Source organism: Gavialis gangeticus, unplaced genomic scaffold (genome assembly GCF_001723915.1).
Source record: "Gavialis gangeticus isolate Ggan-Ray unplaced genomic scaffold, GavGan_comp1, whole genome shotgun sequence".
NCBI lineage: Eukaryota > Metazoa > Chordata > Crocodylia > Gavialidae > Gavialis > Gavialis gangeticus.
In genome coordinates this window covers 130,823,499-130,843,406 of record NW_017729025.1, presented here as the reverse complement: position 1 = coordinate 130,843,406, position 19,908 = coordinate 130,823,499, and the positions used below count along the sequence as shown (strand labels likewise).

At 40.9% G+C, this 19,908-nt stretch overlaps 1 protein-coding gene across 2 annotated transcripts in view; it reads left to right on the top strand.

Moving 5' to 3' along the window:
* The window catches only part of TEAD1 (TEA domain transcription factor 1), a 178,543-nt gene that overhangs the window by 133,348 nt on the left and 25,287 nt on the right, over positions 1-19,908 (top strand). For both annotated transcript variants that reach the window (XM_019519563.1, XM_019519562.1), the window contains one exon: positions 14,334-14,507. In XM_019519563.1, coding sequence (XP_019375108.1) covers positions 14,334-14,507 — 174 coding nt within the window. The remainder of the gene's footprint in view (positions 1-14,333; positions 14,508-19,908) is intronic.

The following is a 19,908-nucleotide window of genomic DNA, read 5'->3' as shown; positions in this document are numbered from 1 at the left end:
ATTTTTTTTTTTTTTTTTTTTTGGAATGTATAAAACTATATTTTCCTGTAGGGTTCCATTTTGTGCTCTGAACACTAATCTCATTGCCTATAAACATCCCTTCCTTGATACCCTGGGAAAAGTCCTGCGCAACATGCACAAAAGAGTCACAAATCCATGCTCTGGAATAACAGTGGTAGGGGAAGTGCCCAAGTTATGGATTGTCTCAGAATTAGCTGCCAGCAACTTCCTGTCATTTATATTGCAAGGGATGCAGCTCATATGCTGGACAGAAATACAACCAGCTCTTCCCCTGCCTTCTTCAGCCCACCAGCTCTGTCTCAGTTGCATCTAACCTCAGCCATAGTCAGAAATCTTCTCTGAGTCCCAAGTCCATCTAAATGCTAGCTAATTCTTTCCCGTGACCTGGCTGGTTCAGATGGGATGAAGACACAAAGAGGATTGTTATAAGTATTCTGAATACAAGGCAACTTCGTCTTTTCATTTAGCTTTCTACGTATGAAGGAGTCCATATGACCTGAGGGCTGTACCAGCCCTACTTTTCTATAATTCTAATATAGATCCCTATTGCACACTGTAGGAGCAGATTCTTGGGGCAGAGAAACAGTTGTTCACAGTTGTCCCTTGGGCTTTTAGAAAGCTAGTAAAGGCTTTTCAGAGCTACTTTTTTCTTGTCAAAAACATAGAATCAACAAAATCTAGAATCCACATGGTCAGTGGTGTTAGTAGGAGGCCACTCTATCTGCAGCAGTGAAGGATAGTGTGGGTGGCCTGTCAGAACAAACTTTTCTCTGGGATAGATAAAAGCTCATTGTTTTCCTCCAGTCTCTGAGGGAAGACCAGCAAGCCAGGTCCATTACTCTGTGAGGACAGGTGCCCCCCAACCACAAATTGAAGGAGATGGTCTGCCATCTACACAGCAGGCCATCTGAGGAGATGTGGTCTGTATTTCTCTAAGCCAGCGATTCCCAAACTGTGGGTTGTGACCCTAAATGGGGTCGCAACATCAGCGGATGCAGCTCAGATGCACGGATGGGACCTGGCATGGCTCTCTCTCCCATGCCAGGCCCTGCCTGCTGGGCTGTAGAGGCCCAGGGGAAAGGGTAGCAGGGTGGGGATTCCCAAGCCTGCAGCAGATATTCTGCATCCTTCTCCCCCTTCACAGGCTCCACTCCGGCCATGCTGCCCACAGGGGAGGGAACAGGGCAGGGAGCTGGGCTCCCAGCTCTGGCCCCAGCAACTGCTGCTTCCTGCAGTCAGCTGGAGCTGTGGGTCAACAGTGCAGGGCACCTGGGGGGTGGGAGGCTGTGAGTGGGGTGTTGAGGGGCCATGATGTGAAAATGGGGTCATAAATGGGGTCACGCTGAGGAAAAGTTTGGGAAGCACTGCTCTAAGCTATGACTTCTTAACCCAGTTGTTTTACGTTTCTGTAAATATTCATCCAGGTTCTCAAGAAAGCGCACTTCCTTTATGTTCCCAATACAGAATTTAACACTGAAACCTTTCTATTTACCCTATAGTTATGTGAGACCTTTCAAGCCCTCAGCTTATTTGCTGATCACCATGTATATTAGTGATTTATGAACTCTTGCACGCACAAAATACTGTGCAGGAATAGATGATGTTGCATGCACGTGCCTTCAGGTTATGGGGAAAATAGCATGTTATAATGTAACTGCAAAGAGCTGTATGGTGCATGGGTAGGGCCCAAGGCAGTGGAGTTAAAACAGAGATGCCTTAATTTTCCTACCTTCCCAGTCCAACAGCCAAAATCACCACAAAGGCTGTGGTATACCACCTTGACACTATCATCTCACTGGTTTAACCTTTTAATTATTATTGGCCATAACAGGTATATATCAAAGTTTGGAAAACCTGTTTACACAGCATCTGCATATCTGTAATATCATATGGCTGTAAAAAGTGAACAACAGAGCAGTTCAGTGATTTAAGGTTTACATCTTCCCTGTGAGGAATGGCACAGCTTTAACCAAAGATATCTTTGCCAGATGATATGTGATCTCCAGTCACATAACTAGTATTAATAATGTGAAACCAGTGGAGTGAAATGAATAGATTTGAAACATAATTGAGTACAAATGGGTAAATGGTGCTGCTTTGGCAACTGTGGGTATCAGAAAGTCAGGTTCTAAGTATTATCACACACAGCTCAGCATGCAGTGCATTGCATTCATATGGTACATGTGCTACAAGGCTCAGGAGAGACCTCTGAGCGCTCATTTTCCAGGCAGGTGCAGACTCTGGGGAATGTAAAACATGCACACTTGCATTGCAGTGGAAAGTTAGAGGACTGAATAGAAAGATGGGGGGGCAGGAAGCCTGGGTAAATTAGAATACAGCTCTCTCTGCCATAGTTTATTTGCAGCTAGAGTTCCTGCCATATGGGGTTGAGAACCTGACAAGCATTTTCTATTGATGAGAAGTGTGCTTTGAGGATGTTTTATGTTTTTAACGCCTTGAACTTGTATACTAGGAAACTGTTGTTTATTTTTTAAAGTTACTCCCATATTTTTTCATTACATAATGAAGGCAAGGAAAAGTAGTACTCTGCAAATTTCCTTGTGTTGCTTAATACCCAACACAGACTTTAACCTTTATTTCCTGAATGTTCAAGTAATCTGTGTGTGAAAAAGGGAAAGGGACCGTTGGAAAGCAAGTGATTAGCAGCAGAAGGACAAACAGCTGTGCAGTAGAGCAATGGAGACAGATGGAAAGGACTGGAAACAGAAGAGAGCTAGAGAAGCAGGTTGGGGGGAGCACCTGAACACCTGGTAGAAGGGGGGAGCACTGATAGCTGCCACTTTTGCTCAGCCAAATAGATTGGCTTGTCAGTATAATGATAGGAATTGCAGCTCTGGTGTTTCAAAGAGAAGAGTGAAGAGTCATATCTATGGGAGGACTCAAAAAGTGTTGCCGGGGGGGCAGGTTCAGCATACCAAAAGGGTTCCAGTGCTGTAATTTCAACCTGTTTTACTATTGCTGAAACGTTAGTGTAGCAATTTCTCTAAATTTATCATGTATAGTAGGGAATGTATAAGAGCTGCCACTTCATTACTCCCAGTTGCAGGATAGGACCTAGTTTACTCTAGATTGGTTTGACTCTCTACATCCAGCTGTAAATAATGGCATATGAAGTAGTCCAGAGACTGTACAACAGCCTTATGAGGGCAAAGGTGAAAGTCTCCTTGCTTGACATACTGAAAAGGAGAATAAGCAAAGCTGCCTTGGCAGTATAATGGCCCAGAAGCTCCTAGGATTTTTCTAGACTTCTCCTCAGGCACCTCTAGCTTGACAAGAATTTTGCAGCAACTTCCAAAACTATGCCTGAGAGATGAGAGGCTAAACCTGCATAGAACCTTATTTAACACTATTTCAGAAGGTCTTAAAAAACTTTGGCGCTCCTTCTCTTCTACTGATTCACTATTTGGTTGCAGATACAGTTTACACGGTATGGAAATTAAAGTCGCTATTTTTATAAAGTACATAAATTAGCCATAAGCAAGAAATTCACAGTACTTGTGTACATTTTCTGCCTTGAAGATTTGTTGTATGAGAACTTATGCTACATTCCTTTATTCCCTTTCTTAACAATGAAATGACTGTAAGCTCTTAAACAGGTACTTTTCAGTACATTTTAATGGTGTTTCTTGGTAAATAAAAGCAAGTATCATTTAACAAATAATTTAACAAATAATTATCAACATTTATTAGAAGACAACAAAAGCCCATCATAATAGTAGGGGCAAAAAATCTAACCGCTTTAAAATGCAGCTTGATAAGTTTATGATGTAATTATGTGGCATGGTGTCTTGTATGGTAGGAGACTAGCTAGACAGAAGATCCCTTACTAGTGCCCCAGAAGATCCCTTACAGCCCTGAAAACCTAATACAACAATTAGAAATGTAGACCCCATTGGTCTGTACAGGGTCTTGTTAATTTTACTGGGGCTCTACCTGTGCATAAAAGTCCAGCACCAAGGAACTATTACAGGAATGGAGTATTAAAAGTTTCTGGGGTCCTTGCATTAGCAATCAGGGTATGAAAGTACTAAATCCCCTAAATATCGGGCATTTATATTACTTTAGACTGAGTATTTATATGCCTCTCAAATGTTCATTCTAGACTTCTACCAGTCGAGATTAATTTTTTTCCTAGCCTAATCACAAAATTGTTCCATCTTTTTTTAAAAAAAGGAAATCTTTCCTAATATCATAGAAAGGAAATAATACATTCACTTTAACATGGAGAATTTTTATAGATTGCCAATCAGAATTCTGGATGTAGGACGAGACATTTGTAACATCTGAGAGAGAGATTCTTCAGGGAAGCATAAGCAACATCACTCCCTCTTTTTTACATGAAAAACAAATGTACACATGGCTAATGCATTTTTGTTCTTCCAAGTAGTATAGTCCTTTAGAACTATGAACTATGCTTTTAAGGCCCAGAGTCACTTCTTAGAGGATAAATATATTTCCTCTACAATAAATGTAAACATTAGCACCCTCATCAAATTAGACCGTTGTATTTATCAGACTGTACCTGGCAACAGGATCTCTTTACTTGATTGCTTTATATTTTCATTACAACCGTTTTCTGGAGGTTCACAGTAAATTTTTATTAATAGTAAAACCACATAATTTTGTATTTCCTAACATGGTTAAATTGAATCTACACACAGTTTAGAGATAACTTACACAATTGTCTTTTTTATAGGTGACTATAAAATGCAACTTAAAATATTCCAATACTGTGGAATTTTGCCTAAATAAATTTTGCCTTGCTTCAGTCTGGTTCTTCAGTTGCAGCCCAATTGGTCTGACTAGACACCTGTTTAGTCAGTCTAATTCCAAAGGAAATTCCCCCTTTCTCCCCCCCACTCCCTCCCTTTCTGGATAACCAGCTCCTGCTGCTACATTCATGCCAAGTCCAAGCACTTGAAAACAGCCTTCTATCTAAAACATCTTTAAAGCTACAAAGGACACCACCATGAGAAAAGTTTCAAAATCAGCCCAGCCATCTGCCCATAATATCAATGAGTGTTATGTCTGAAATAAAAAAAAAAAAGCCATGACAAAGCAGAATAATAATATTTCTTGGGGTATTTTTATTTAAAGTTTTTGTTTTTAATAGGGTTTTTGCAGTTAAGCATTACCTGGTGACATGAGAGTTCAGGAAGCGTTATTTATAAGAGCCTAAAAAGTGAAAGTGACTAGAAATGGACTATAAAAATATGCATGTGCTCATTCTTTTTCATTATCCAAAAGCAGTACAAGTCAAAACCTTTACCAAACCATCCAAGGGATGGAGAAATAAATGTTATTTTTAAGAAAATTCTCTTCATTTGAACTATAGAAGAGGTTGGTAGGAATATATTCTTATATTATGAATGTATCTTTTCAGCTACGTATAGAAAATTTTTTCTATACAGATTGCAAAGAAGTCAGTGTTTAGTTCCCAAGAATGTGTTTAGTTAGACTCTTTATTTTGGGAAAAGAAGCGTAAGTCAGCTTTATATTTAGATGGATCGATTTGGAAAGAATAATTGTGTGGCAGACTCTAGATTCAAGGTTATTTAAAATAAGTCAAATGAAGTACACAAAAATATGAGTCTCTTTCCTTGATTAGTGTGAGGTTTTGCATCTCCATAACCTCACACAGACTTTCATATTCAAGTGTCTGTATTGAAGCACCTAATTTAAAGAGTCCTAATTTTTCAGTGGGCTGAGAAACTCCAGGCGTTAGTCCCAGTCCTATAATTGACTAGATGAAGGCAGACTCCTGTGACTTCAGTGGACTTCATGCAATCTCATGGGACCCCCTGCATGTATCCTTTTTCAGGATTGAGGCCAGAGGTGTCTAACTTTGGTTGCCCGAGATAAAAATTTTGGTGGAAACTAGTAGAAAGACACTTGTTAGTAGGCAATTCTCCAAAGCTAGATTCCCTTAAAATTGGTGTCAACAAGTGAAAAAGGCTGTCTGCAGCATATCCCCCCTTTTCTCTTGTTTTTCCTTAGCCCTAAATCCAACAACAACAGCAACAACAACCAAACCAAAAAAAGACGTCATTTTAACAAAATTCATGAAAAAAATAGTTCTTGGCTCCCCCTGCTGGCTCTGCAGACAAAGTTTACTAGCAAGCACTGGTCCCACAGCTCCATTGCTATCATTACTGGTGCTTGTCCAAAACCCAGTAAATAAAAATGACTGCTTTAATGGAAGAGATACCAGAAGAGAAGGAGGGATACTTTTATCAGGAACATGAGAGAATAGTGAAGGCTGAAAGCAGATTTTGGAAGGGTAGAACCTTGATGAACTTTCACTAATCCACAAAAGTGGCTCATTGTAAATTAGCGAATGTTGGCATAGCGGTAAACGGATAACAAGCAACTATCCCTGGACAGCCAGCAGGGAACACTACATCACGCTCCTTCCCTGCCTCTCAGAGCTGTAGGAACTAGCTGTTTTGTTTGTTAAATGGCAGTCTGGGAGGGAGGGGATTGGGGGAGAGAGACAGGGGGTTGGCTGTCTGAACTAGCAGTGTCCGCCTCTGTATTTGTAAAGTTAGTTGTTCATGCTTACCTGAGCGAGTCAGGGCCAAACCCTCAAGTCCCTGCAGTTAATCCAACAGCCCATAATCACCATAACAACTGGTGAGCTACACAGGGAACAGCAGAGAAAAAATATATCTGGGTTGACTGCTGCATCTTGCAAGGCTATTTGCAGTTCTTGGGAAAGAATCATCCATCACCCATGGTGCTCAAGCCCAGAGCTTAGCCAGGATATAGTCAAGGAGCATGTGTACAGTGCCATTGCTTTGTACCAGGAGGGTGAATCAGACTTAGCTGTTCTTTTCCCTGCCCTGTGTAGGAACATTCGTGTCCTGGTTACATCAGTGGCCTAGAGTTGATAATGAGGTACCATTGATATTAGTTCTGGCTTACCAAAGCAGGGTTTGGCTTCTGTTTATATGTTTATTTATATATTGTATACCAGTATATACATTTATATGCTATATCACATACATACACAACTTCTGTAAAACCGTTTTAAAAACATTGTTCAGAAAGTGAAGCCAAACATTCCAAAGTTAGGAAATGCTCTGTGTGTGTGTGTGCATGCGAGCGCACGTGCATGCTCTGATGCAGACTTTAATGACATGATCACATATTTATTTTTTCCTGCTTCATTCAGTGCACAGCATGGATGGCCTCTCTTAATGAGCAGCTGTTCCATAGTTTGTTTTCTCTTTGTTCTTCAGTGGGTAGCTCTATGCCTTATTTACTGAACACTATTCAAACCTTGCTCTGAATACAGAATTATTAATTTCCTCATGGGCTTCTCTGTGGTTGTCACCACTCCAGTGTTTGTATACTTCACAAATAGTTATGAGTTTATTCTTTGCAGTAATGATGGGACATTATTATTATGCCCATTTTACAGCTAATGAACTTGGACTCAAAGAAATTCATTGGGCATTACTTTGAGATGCTTAGACCTTGGCTTTTCTAAATACTTAACAATATAGAGCACTTGAGTTTACCCCATGGTAAAAATGGAGCAGATACAAGATGTACAGCCTTATTATGAAAAAATCTATTTCTGTTTCCAGGGTAAAGTTACCCTGTGGGGGGGAAAAAAAAACCTTAGTAACTTTTTCATGGGGAGACTTACTACGGAGTTACTGTTGCATGTCTTCTCCCCTAATCTATTTAATTCCCAAGTAGCCTTTTGCTCTAAGCCAGGGGTTCTCAGTCTTGCTCTTATTGTGTACCCTCTTCCAGATTTACCAGCTGCCTGTGGACCCCTACCAGCATACATATATATTTTAACCCCTTAAATGCCAATTATTACAATGAAGGTTAAATCCACCATTACACAGTTTCTCCTGCGTACCCCCCAGAGAGGTCTTGCGTATCCCCAGGGGTACAGGTACCACAGTTTAGCAAACTGGCTTCTCCTCTCCTAAATAGCTAAGAACAGCATCTGTTGGGGACAGCCAGCTTTGAAGAGCTGGCCATATGTTCTCTCCCTTACTACAAAGTAAAATTACTACAGAATAAGATCTAGGGTAAATTTCCCTGAATTGCCTTGTGTGTCCACACTCTCATTCTCTGAAACATCTTAACTGTATTAGCTGAAACTGAACAAAAACCAAAATGGACATTGGCCATTATTCACGGAAAATTGTTCGACAAGCCCTATAGATGATATTAAAGTACTGCAAATATAACTCTGTCTTGATCCATTCGAATGGAGGGTGATATCCATGGGAAGGAAATATTTAGTTACTAGAGTTTTGTCCGAAATAAAGAGAATTGTTGGCAGGGCAAATTATTTTCTTGCAATCAGCAGGAAATTAGTGTCAGATTTACAAGATAAGGTGACACTGTAGAGCTGAGGCAGGGTAGGTGAAGAGGTTATAATACCATGTAGACTGCTGTTATAGTTGTGATTAGATTTTAATCCATTCATCCCCCATGTTTTTATTTTCCTTCTAGTGTAGTTGTTAACCGAATGTGGGAGCCAGCTGTAAGTTTTAATAAAGAGGTGAGATAGGGCTGGACAAATAAGTATGTCACTAAACATTACACCCATCTAGGACCCCAGGCCTTTGAGCAAGGCTGATTTCTGGCTCACCATCTGATCTAAATATATTTAGGCAGGTTCAAGCTCACAAGCTTTTTAATCACCCTTTCTGTCCAAGCTTCCATCTTAGCCCATTGCATGCTTTGTAGCATAGATTCAGCCTGAGAATAGGGAGGCTAAAGAATAAGGTGATTCAGCCTGAGACTAGGGAATCACCCTCTCTTATGTTCAATGGAGATAAAAGAAGTGTACCATAAGGCCCCTGAAGTGTGTTTCTTTGTTGAATATTTATTTTGGACTCACAAGATAGCAAACCAGTTAATCCAGTTCCATCCTTAGCTCTGATGCTCAGTTGTTGTGACTCATGCTATTGACAGCTTCCTTGGTGCTACTGAATAGGTGGAATAAAGAAACTGTGCACATGACACTGCTGCAAACATCACCTTTATCTCCACAAAACTGTGACCCTCACTTTCATTAGTCTGGCTGGAGCTGAGGCAAACCCATAAGAGACCAGAGAAGGCATGAAATAACCAACCTAGTGAGAGATTTGTAATAGGTCACCCTTAACCCAGCACAGTTCTGTGGCACTGCCTTTCAAACACTGTTGATTAAGGGCTATTTGTGGAGATGCAGTGTAGGGCTGGGGGTGAGGAGGGCAAGGAGCCATCTGTTTGCCCCCTGTAAGGGTCAGAAATTATTACTGAGCTAACACCCAAAGAAGTAGGGACTGTTCACTCCCCACTTCTTTGGAGGGGCATGGAGTTTTATAAGGAGTGTGCAAGTATGACTGCATGACCAACATGCGCAGAAGGAGGAAACAGGCTGCCTCCTGTAATGGGCTGTTGTAGTGAACTCTGTGGCCTCCAGGACATGCATATAAAGTGATTGCCTCACAGTGCTTCCTTTGGGGTGGGGTGGGGCGGCTTGCACGGTTCCTTTTACCCTGGGCTATGCCTAATGGGTACAACACAGCCTCATGTTAGGTGGAGGAACTGGTTCTGTGGTGGATGGCAGTTTTGTACACCTACACTCAGGAGTTTGTGCATGTCAGGTAACAGCACAGTTCCTGCTATGGAGATCAAACAGCCTTTGCTGAAGACATAGTTTGTCATGCATGAGATTCAGGGTTTGCTTTAGAGACACTGTGGAGAAAAGGATGCATCAGAGGGAAGGGTAGCAGCTTCCATCCCTGGTTTCATGGCATGTGTGTGCAAAGCCACACAAGTTAAGCACGTAATTTGGAGAGTGCTGTTTTAAACTGTAAAACAAACATAGGTGATTTGTCTTTGTTCTGAATGTCCCTTGACATTGGCAGTTTGTCTTGGTTCCTTTAAATTCCTAAGTGGATTATAATTTTTCTTGTGGTATTATTTGACAGCAGTCATTTTTCATGGTTTTACTGCATTCTTCAGATATTTAGGATTTTTTTAATGGAAGGAGTCCAGGAAGAGACAGCCATCTCGAGGGCACGTAGTATAATGCAGAGTCTGCAGATGAAACATCTCGGGAATGTTTTCTGTAAACTTTTATGCCATTTGCATGCTTAGAAAATACAGGATTTGATCCACTGTGGTTTACAGCATTTAAAGCATATAATTACCTCCATGTTCAATGCAAATCCCTTAAATACAGTGGCACAGGCAGATTCCTTAGTACTGATGCCCTTCAAGAACTGGAGTACTCATCCTAAAACAATAGTGAAGTTTGATTTTAATCTTGATTTTTCCAGTCACTAGTAGGCTGAAAAATGTGGCCATGCAACTTAATTTCATCACTTTTATATATAATGCATCCTAATCGTGAAGACTATTTTACATAATAAGCCATCTGTATCCTCCAACACAAATTTTTCTAGTTTCTAATATTGCCTAGTCATTTATAAGTCCATAAAAATATGCCTTTTATCTAATTAGATTAGTAATGACTCTACTTAGTATAGGAATTACAGCAGCATAAGGAGAAAATAATCACACATGCAATGTCAAAATAAACATTCATGTCCTAAGAATATTGTCAGGTGATATCATACCATCTGTCTTCTTGTATCTTGTCAGAATTTTTGCTGCAGCAGCATCTGGTACTTTGGCAAGATCTGCAGACAACTGTAGTAGCTTTACAGCTGCCTTTAAGTTTGCATTTATGTTTGAGCAGTACAAAGGCTCCCTGATCAGCTCCCTACTCCTGTACATATAATTTTTCTCTGCAGTTCACATTCTGAGGAATGTAATAGTTTGCAGAATAATATAGTGATGCTAAGAAATGTCTTAGAGGTTTTTGTAGTGGACTTTTTGCCCTAGATTTTCACCTGTTTTCATACAGTGTGAATTTATCTCTGGAATCATGTTCAACACCAAAAATACATGTATGGGAGGGTTTTTTGTTCCTCTTCTTCCCCTCCCCCTCCCCCCCAATCCCTAGATCAGTGGTTCTCACCCTTTGGGGATTTGAGGCACCCCTTACTGGACTTGAAGCACCCCTGCATAGCTTCTGTGAATTGAGTGGCATTTCAAAAATGAATTTATATAGCACAGTGCTTATCTCTACTCAGGGATTGGGCAGTATGCGGGGGGGGGGAGGGGAAGGAGTAGGGACAAGGCAGGTTCTGGCTTATCTGCTTTATTTCATTACACCTCACTTTTCTCTTGATACCGGATGGCACCCTCCAAAGGATCTGGTAGCATCCCAGGGTGCTCTGGTATCCTGACCAAAAATCACTAGATACTCCTAGTAATTCAGGAGCTAAGATCCTGCTCCTCAAGATTACTCTGATACCTCTCTGTCTTCTTGGGTGGCTAAGTTCACACTGATATTCTCAGAACCACCACTTAACTGCTGCTTAACTAGGTAGAAGTGAGCATGTGCAAAGCTGCTTGTGTATTGATGCCAACAGCCCAGCTCAGAACCTAGCTCAAGCTGGAGCCATGAAGGATGATTCGCTAGCACTCCAAGGGAAGTACTTAGCTGCGTTAGTCTGAAGTCAGTCAGAAGGCAGGGTAGCTTTGCACCTTAAACTAATTAACTAACTAACTAAGTTATAGAGAGAGAACATAACCTTTCATGAACCCAAATTCACTTCATCACATCATCAGAAGTGAACTTGGGTTCAGAAAAGCATGTGTTCTCTCTCTGTATCTTACTTAATTTATTAAGGTGCATAGCTACCCTGCCTTCTCTAGCATTCCCCCACCTATCTCACCTGCAGGCATTTGTATGACTGAGTGTATTCCTCTCCACTGAAGAGTTCCCTAGTGGTCAAAACAAGTAACCTCATGATTAAGCATTCCCCGAGCATGTGGGAAACCTAGGTTCAAGTCTTTGACATAGGTACCTGAATCTCAGGATTTGCCTATATTGCTTCTGCAGCATGCCCAAAACCATCATGGAGGAATGAGCCCCACCCACTTGCACATGCCAAATGTTGTGTGGTTGCCATTAGAGTAATGTCGAGCACTGCTCAGGGAGTTCAAGACTCAGATCCTGAGCGCCTCCCCAGACATGTGCCAAACAGCAACTGTAGAACATTTTTTAGTGTATGCCAGGAGCATCTGGGCAGAGCTTGGTTCTTAGGATCACCACAGGGACAGTATAGATGTATCCTGTCTGCTTGATCCCAGAGAAGTGATCAAACAGACAAGCTGTGGGCTATCCTGAGAAGGATGTCTCCCAGTGTCTTTGATTGGAGTGGATCCACTTTGTATAAAATATTAAATATTTAGTGGGCCAGAGGAAGAGGATAGAGAGACTCAGCCCAGGGGTGAGAGCACTCAGTTGGGTATGGAAGAATGATGTATCAAGATTGTCACAAAGATGGAACACTTGGTTTTGGGGAGTCCCTCAGGTACCTAACTTTCCTGTGTGTTACTGGGGAGCCTAATTCGGGTATTAGCTGACCACTGGGCAGCAAGGGTCTTAGAAGTTAAATGCAAAAAAGTATTTAGCATTCCCATACATAATTATCTGCAGGTCATTTCATCACAGTATTGCAATCTAACTAAATGCCTCCAGTGTCATCAGAGAAAAGTTGGAGCCCTGGCACTTCCTCATGTTGGCTAGTGCCTTTTCTTCCAATGTGCTATTATGTGCTATTATGTTAAAAATGTATTTTAAGTGCACAAGAAGGGCATGTTTTCTGCAGCTACCAACTCACGTAAAATGTCAAATCTACCTGCACAGATGCTGTTGTGATAATCTCTCATTGTTACTGAATAGTATGATAATTACTATAATTCTTGTGTAAATGATTATTAGTATGCAAGTTAGACCTGCTCTTGGTAAGGCTTTACTGTTAAACATTCATTCATTCATTCATTTAGTCTCTCCATTCACTTGCTTATTCTTCTGTTCTACTCTTTAGAGTAGAAACAGCCTACTTTGACCAGCTGTGTTCCCTCTGGGCCCATTGCAGCTAGGCAAAAATTGGAAAAGTTTTTACTTGCACACATAGGAAATTGGGATGGGGTTGTTTTGAATAAGTACTCCAAGGAAAATCTGTGTAACTGGTGTTCACATGTTTTATGAAGTGAACTTAGGTCTGTTCAAGCCTGAAGTGTTAAGCTTTTTTTCCTTTCTACAAATAAAAATACCTTGGAAAGAAACTGGAACATATCTTCTTATATTTGGCCATGGTCACAGATGAATATGTTCTTTGGTTCAAAATTCAGATTTCACTGGGTTAGATGATTTTAAATACATTTCTAGTTTAATTTCCAAATACAGTTGATAGAAATCTCAGTCGGTTTTCTGTTCCTCTGGGTTTTGGACACCTGTTAGAGAAAAGTGTAGTCAAGTCATTTGAATGGTTTGGCTGAATGTTCAGTTTATTCAGGTATGAAACTGTCAATTTGATTTGTTCTAGCGGTAGGTATATTATAAGCAAAACAGCTTGAAAGATGTCCGCTTTGGGTTTTCAACACCATTTTGTGATTCTCAGAAAGTAATGGTCACCTTGCATACAGGGGCTATTCACTATTACAGAGCGTTCTACTATTCTGTGACTCCACGTTGGTTTCCTTTTAACTGAATTTGCTCAATGTTTTCACAAAGGGGATTAGCATTCAGGATCCTGTCCTTTTCTTTTCAATTTTGGGATTTTAAATTGTGCTTTAGATTCTGATAAATGCAAAGGAGGAAGGGAAGGTGGGCAAGTATAAGCATTCAAATTCTAGTTTCATTATGGTCAGTGGCAGTTTTGCCATTGACCACCATAGGGGAATTTAGAAGAATTGCTGATGTTTGCTTCAGTGGCTATAACTTGGTATAGTAAGGTGAGAAAAGGGAAACAGTGAGGTGATATCAAGTGAAATTAGCCTGTGAAACTAGCTCCCACAGGAAATGGTGGAAGTGTGGGTCATTTAAAAGTGGCTGTACAAAGCATTAGGGAATCTATGATAAGGAGTGACACTGACAGAGGCATAGATTAGCTAACATATTAGCTTCTTCTAATTTCTATGATTCTAGGAATTAAAAATAAGTACATTCCTTGTCTTAGGTAATTGGATTTAGCAAGTTAACTATATTTTGAAGGTTTACAGGAGGGGGTTGTGCATAAATCATCAGAGCTGCTTCATAGGAATCATGTTGCAAAGAAAGCCTGGTCTGACAGATAAAAAGGCAGGTTTTTCTAATCCACCAACAAACCCTTTCTCCAACACACATTGTTTGGGCTTTAATCTCTCTCTCCTTCCTCTACAACAGTGATTTTTCTGTTTCTTTTTTACAGTACAACAAACACCTCTTCGTGCACATTGGACATGCCAACCATTCTTACAGCGACCCATTGCTTGAATCGGTGGACATTCGTCAAATTTATGACAAATTCCCTGAAAAGAAGGGAGGTTTAAAGGAACTGTTTGGAAAAGGGCCTCAAAATGCCTTCTTCCTAGTAAAATTCTGGGTGAGTAAGATGAAAGAATTTTCATGTGGGTTGGGCTACACTTTCAGTGCATTTGCCTTAGCATACATTTTACATGAAGGTATAGGCAGAAATTAATTTTTTCACTTGAATAATGTAAATCCATGTCTCCATCATTTGTATATATTCTTGACATAGAACACTAACATACAGTCATTTCTACTCATGGTTTCCAGTCTGTGTCCCACAAAGACCTATAACTGTAGTAATATTACCTGCCACAGCATTGCTAGTCACAGCCAGTAACCAGCAGCTAATAATATTCATTGTTTATAAATGGTGAACTGCCATCTAGTGGCATAAATGAGGAGCTATAGCAACAACTGGAACTGAGACCTCTCTATAAGTATCGAGTGTTTCAAATGTTGGACTGTGTTGACAGCAAATATAAGGTGTATCCCTGACAGTCAGCCCATATTTTTACACCAGAGACTAAGTGACATTTAAAATAACTATTATGTAAGTACCTAAGAGTTTGCAATGTTTCCAGCAATTGTATTGTAGTGGTTTTGTTTGTTTTAATTTTGGCTTTGTTGTTGGAGCAGACCTGCCTTCAGTATGACTTCACATGTTTGGAATACTGCCACAGAATTCTGTTTCAAGTCAAATTACACCTGCTCAGCCGGGTTGTGAGCAGGAGGTAAAGAAATATCGAATGGAAAGTGAAACTAGATCTCACAAAGAGTTAGGAAATATATAAATATATTGGTGTCACTTTATACCAATATGCATGTCTGGTGGGATTTCACTGATATGTCAGCCATCTATCTATTCTATAAATCACATACACACATATGGCAATAATCTCCAAAGTCTTCCAGACTATAACAGCATGGTATTGTAATAATGTGTCATATTACTAAAGCTCTATTAGTTTGCAATATTATCAATATTTCCTAAAAATACGGATTATCATGCACAAAATAATCGTGAATGAAAAATTGTCAAAATCAATTTGAAAGTTATGTTATGGGAAAGAGCTGCTTTTGTTTTGTTAAATTTGTTCCGTTTCCCTGATAACCTGCCAAATTTAGTAATCCACAACACGTGTTCCAGTCATTCATTTGTACAAAATAATGAGATTCTACAGGAACATAACATGTTAGCTTTTAATACTGCTTCCGCTCTGCTGAAATCCAGAAGTAAAGAATTTTGCTTTTTTTATTTAGCAGTACTTTGAAAACCCAACATATTAATCTGAATTTCTAATTATATGATTTACTCGCTGCAAAAGAAAAGGTTTGCTTTAGCTTTATCAAATTTGTGTTAAAGCTTTTATCATCATTACATCTAAAGGGGGAATAATTTTCTGCTGTGCCATTTGCATCATATTGACATAAACCAAAACCTGTCCTAAGACAGGAACTTCTATCTGAAATGACAGAATTGACACTGATCATTAATGTAATGATCAGTGTTGTTGTTTTGGCAGACAGTAAGGTAGGTGTACGCTGTCAAGATCCCTGCTCCTAAAGAGCTTACAGGTCTATAAAAATTTTTTTTACCATGGTTATAATATGTTTTGGACATGTAAGTAAACATATGGTGAGGTCATCAAGCTACATATTATGGAGCTAGAATATGTGGAATGTATTAATGAATAAATGTGGCTTATGTGGTCTGTCACACTGAGCATTACCCCTTCAACATCCTTTGAGGCATTCCTTGCTGTTTTACAGGAAACCTTTACTCTTAGAATTGATATGTACTATTTTAAGAGTAGGTTTGTTTTCTATTACTGAGGTTGTGGAAGCATATTAAAAAATCAACCTATAGTCATCCTTAGAAATTCTGTGCAAAATTATTATACTTAAAACAGAGCAGAAAAAGCCAGTGTTAGTGTATGTTTTTAAAGACAATATCCATAGACCAAGTTCACTTATGCCAGCATATGATGGCAGACTGGAGAAGGTGTCCTTCTCCACTACAGAAGGTGTGAGTTCAAAGCCTCACTTCCAGAGCCATGTTAAAGTCTTCCTTCAGTTCACCTAGCTGTAAATTGATATGTGGTTATTTGGGCTGGGGAACCAAAGGTTCCTATGATATTGTCCACATCCCACAGAAGCTGCTGTGCCCCAGCCATTCTAGCTTAGATGGACTTTGCCTTTCCCTATTTTTTTTGTTTTTCATAAACACTCCAGATGAAAGTAGTCTGAGTTTCAATTCTTACCTGGCAGTGTGCTTCATTTGAGGCTAACCCTCTGAAGAGCTTTTCTAGTCCTGCCCCTCTGAGAGAGGGGAAGTTGTCTGTGTAGAAGCTTTTGCTGCTGCTGCTAGTGCTCCTATACAAAACCTCCTTCTTCTTCAAAAGACGGCCATCCAGACAGTCAGGTAAAGCTGGCAACTGTCCTTCTAGTTTGTCTGAGCTGAGTCAGAAAATACATGAACAAAACATGCCCTGCAAATACCTGTAAATCCTGAAATCCTAGCTTCGTCAAGGTCAATGATATAGTTCCCTTTATTTTCAGTGGATCCAAACTTTCAACCCTGCTGTGCTGGGAAAGGATTGGACTGTTCTTGCCTTGAAAATCTGTGCTAAACTCATCCAGTTCCAATTTTTTAGTTTAAGGAGCACATGCACCTCCTAGAGAGGACACGTTAGCAATACACCATTTGTGGCTAATCTGGCACTTTCAGATAAGGCTGGTTTACAAGATATGAAGCATTATTCACTTAATCCTTAGGTTTCAGAACTTCTTATTCTGCGGTCTCCGTTTGATTGGTAGTAGATTCCAAGGATCAGAGTTTACAATGAGAGTTTACAATATGGTCCATCAAAAATATTGGTTCCTTGTTACACTTACCAAAGACCATCTTTGGGCTGAAATACCTCACCTGTATATGTTCTAGACCTGAAACTTACAATTACATATTAGCGCTTATAATTGCGGGGTTTTGTGGGTATTTGGGGTTCATACTTCAGCCACGCTTGCTAAATATTTCAAAAAGCATTTGAAATATTTTAAATCAAAAGAAGTAGGAAATTATCAAAGCCTGGTTCCAGTGGAGGAGAGGCAAGTGCTGAAATCTTGGTAAGCATGGCAAGTCAGCAGCTTTGCTAACATCTCGTTTACCCAGCGATCCCCCATTCCTGATCCATGGTGATTGGGACAAGAAACATGGGGTAGGGGTCACCTTGCTGCGGTCACCTGGCCCCAGTTGTCTTTCCTGCCTAGTGCAGGGGGCCTGGACCCGATGACCTTGTGAAGTCACTTCTAGCCCCTTACAATCTATGAATCTATGAAACATAAACTAGGAATGGATGGTTAAGGAGCATAGAAACAGGTGGTTGGGAAATGGGAAGCAATGGGGGACAGAATTTGAATGAGCCAAAGTGGAGATACTAGAATAGGATGAATAACTAGATTAGAAGAAGAAATTTGGAAGTTGACAGAAGCAGGGACTGGCTAAGGGAGTAGACTGGGACATGGTTATGGCTAGGGAAAAGGTGGAGGCAAGATAGAACACAGGTGAGAAAGAATCAGGCATGAGGAGCCCAGGAATAGAGGAATCTTAGACCACCAAAGTGTACTCTCCTCCAGAATCTGGGACTGCACTCAAGATCCAAATCTCAAAAATACCTTGCTATCAACAAGTACCTGGCAAACCCTTTGGAAGAGTATGAGTCTCTTCCACCTCTACAGCTGCTTTATATGGACTATGACAGCTGACTCCACTAGCCAGCCAAGTCCTCTATTAGCTCAAGAGAGAAGTCATCATGGTGAATCAAAGATTCCAACTTTGCCCACAAACCAAGGAGATGCCAGCATCATTTCACAGGGAATTTGTGGGGTTCTTTTTTTTTTAAAAAAAAAAAAAAAGGAAATTCCAACAAAAATATCATATAAAAGAAGAATGCAAAGTAAAACTTAAAAGTTAGGAGATACCAGAATTATGGTTGTAGATACAACCTAAATTTGCCCCCCTTGAGTGAAACCTTCCTGAGACATTCGAGTCCTGTGATCAATTTGAGTTCTCAGTTACTCAACTGTATATTGTTTTTTCCATAAGACCTTTTGCTCATTCACTGCACGGAATGGGCTTGCTCAGGGCTGAATTAGGGTTTTTAGGATTGAAGGAGTCTTCGGGGAACCCCTGCCTCATTTATTGCTGAAATTAGAAGCAGGTAGTGCAGGGGTGGGCAATTATTTCGGCTGGACAGCCAGTTAATGAGTTCTGGTGAGCTGTTGAGGGCCACACACAAAATCTTTTAGAAGATATCGTTTTAACGAATTATAGATAAAAAATCATATACTAAAAATCAAGCATCTATAAGGTATTTTAATTTTATTTTTTCAAATGTTTGTCCTGATTTTTTTTCTTTTTTAGTAGTTTATATAGAGGCAAATGTGTAATATTTTAAAATAAAGCCCCCGTTCTGATCCCACCTGCCCTGGACCCAAAGAAGCTGGCAGGGTGGGGAGGGAGGGGTGGGGGTAGTGAGCGGCTGGACTTAAAGTTGCAGCAGCACAAAGTTGCTGTGGCTGCTCTGCCCAGCTCCATGGGGCACAGGGCAGGCACCCCAATTACCCCCCCATAGGGGTGGCCCTGGGGATAGGTGTGGGTACGGGTAGGCAGGTAGGGTGGGGAGAAGGCAGGTAGGAGGTGGAACCCTCTTCTCTGGGGTAGGAGTTGCCTAGCAACAGCTTTCCCCATACCTGGAGTGGTGCAGCAGGGGCAGGAGGAGGAGGAGCGACTGGAGGTGGGGGGAACCGAGCAGCACCTGGGTGACTGCAGCTGCACTGGGAGCAGTCCTGCTGGGATGCTGAGTTTACTGGCTTGGGCCGTTGCCAGCAGGTGTGGGTGGGAGAGTGTGGGGCTCAGTCCCATGCAGAGCACCATGGGGGCAGCTGCAGGCCACGTCCAATCAATCAGCGGATATCTGCCCGCAGGCCAGATCCAGTCAGTTGGTGGGCCAGTTGTGGCCCACAGGCTATATTTTGCCCACCCCTAAGGACTAGACAAGGTAGACAGATGCAAAGACAGCTCCATCATTAGTCTCTCTGAACAGAGATTCTAATGTCAAAAGACAATACCATTGAAGCCATTCCACAACGTAGTGTGGAAGCCATTCCACAATAATAAAAAAATCATTATGTGATCTATGTTTCTTGGGAGAAGAATTTTTAATACTTTAGAGCAGGGGTGCTAAACCCCTGGCCCACAAGCTAGATCCATCCCTCAGTGCCATGTTCCAGAGAGGCACTGATGTCCTGGAGGGCAGGAGAGTTGGGAGTCCAAGATGAGTGGTCGTTCCTTAAGGAGACGATCTTCTGAGCCCAAAGGGTAACAGTCCCAATGCGAATCAAATGGGCAAGAGTGCTCAAAAGCCCCCATGGAACACCAAAGGCATTCAGGAACATCTGAAAGCTAAAAAGGAGGC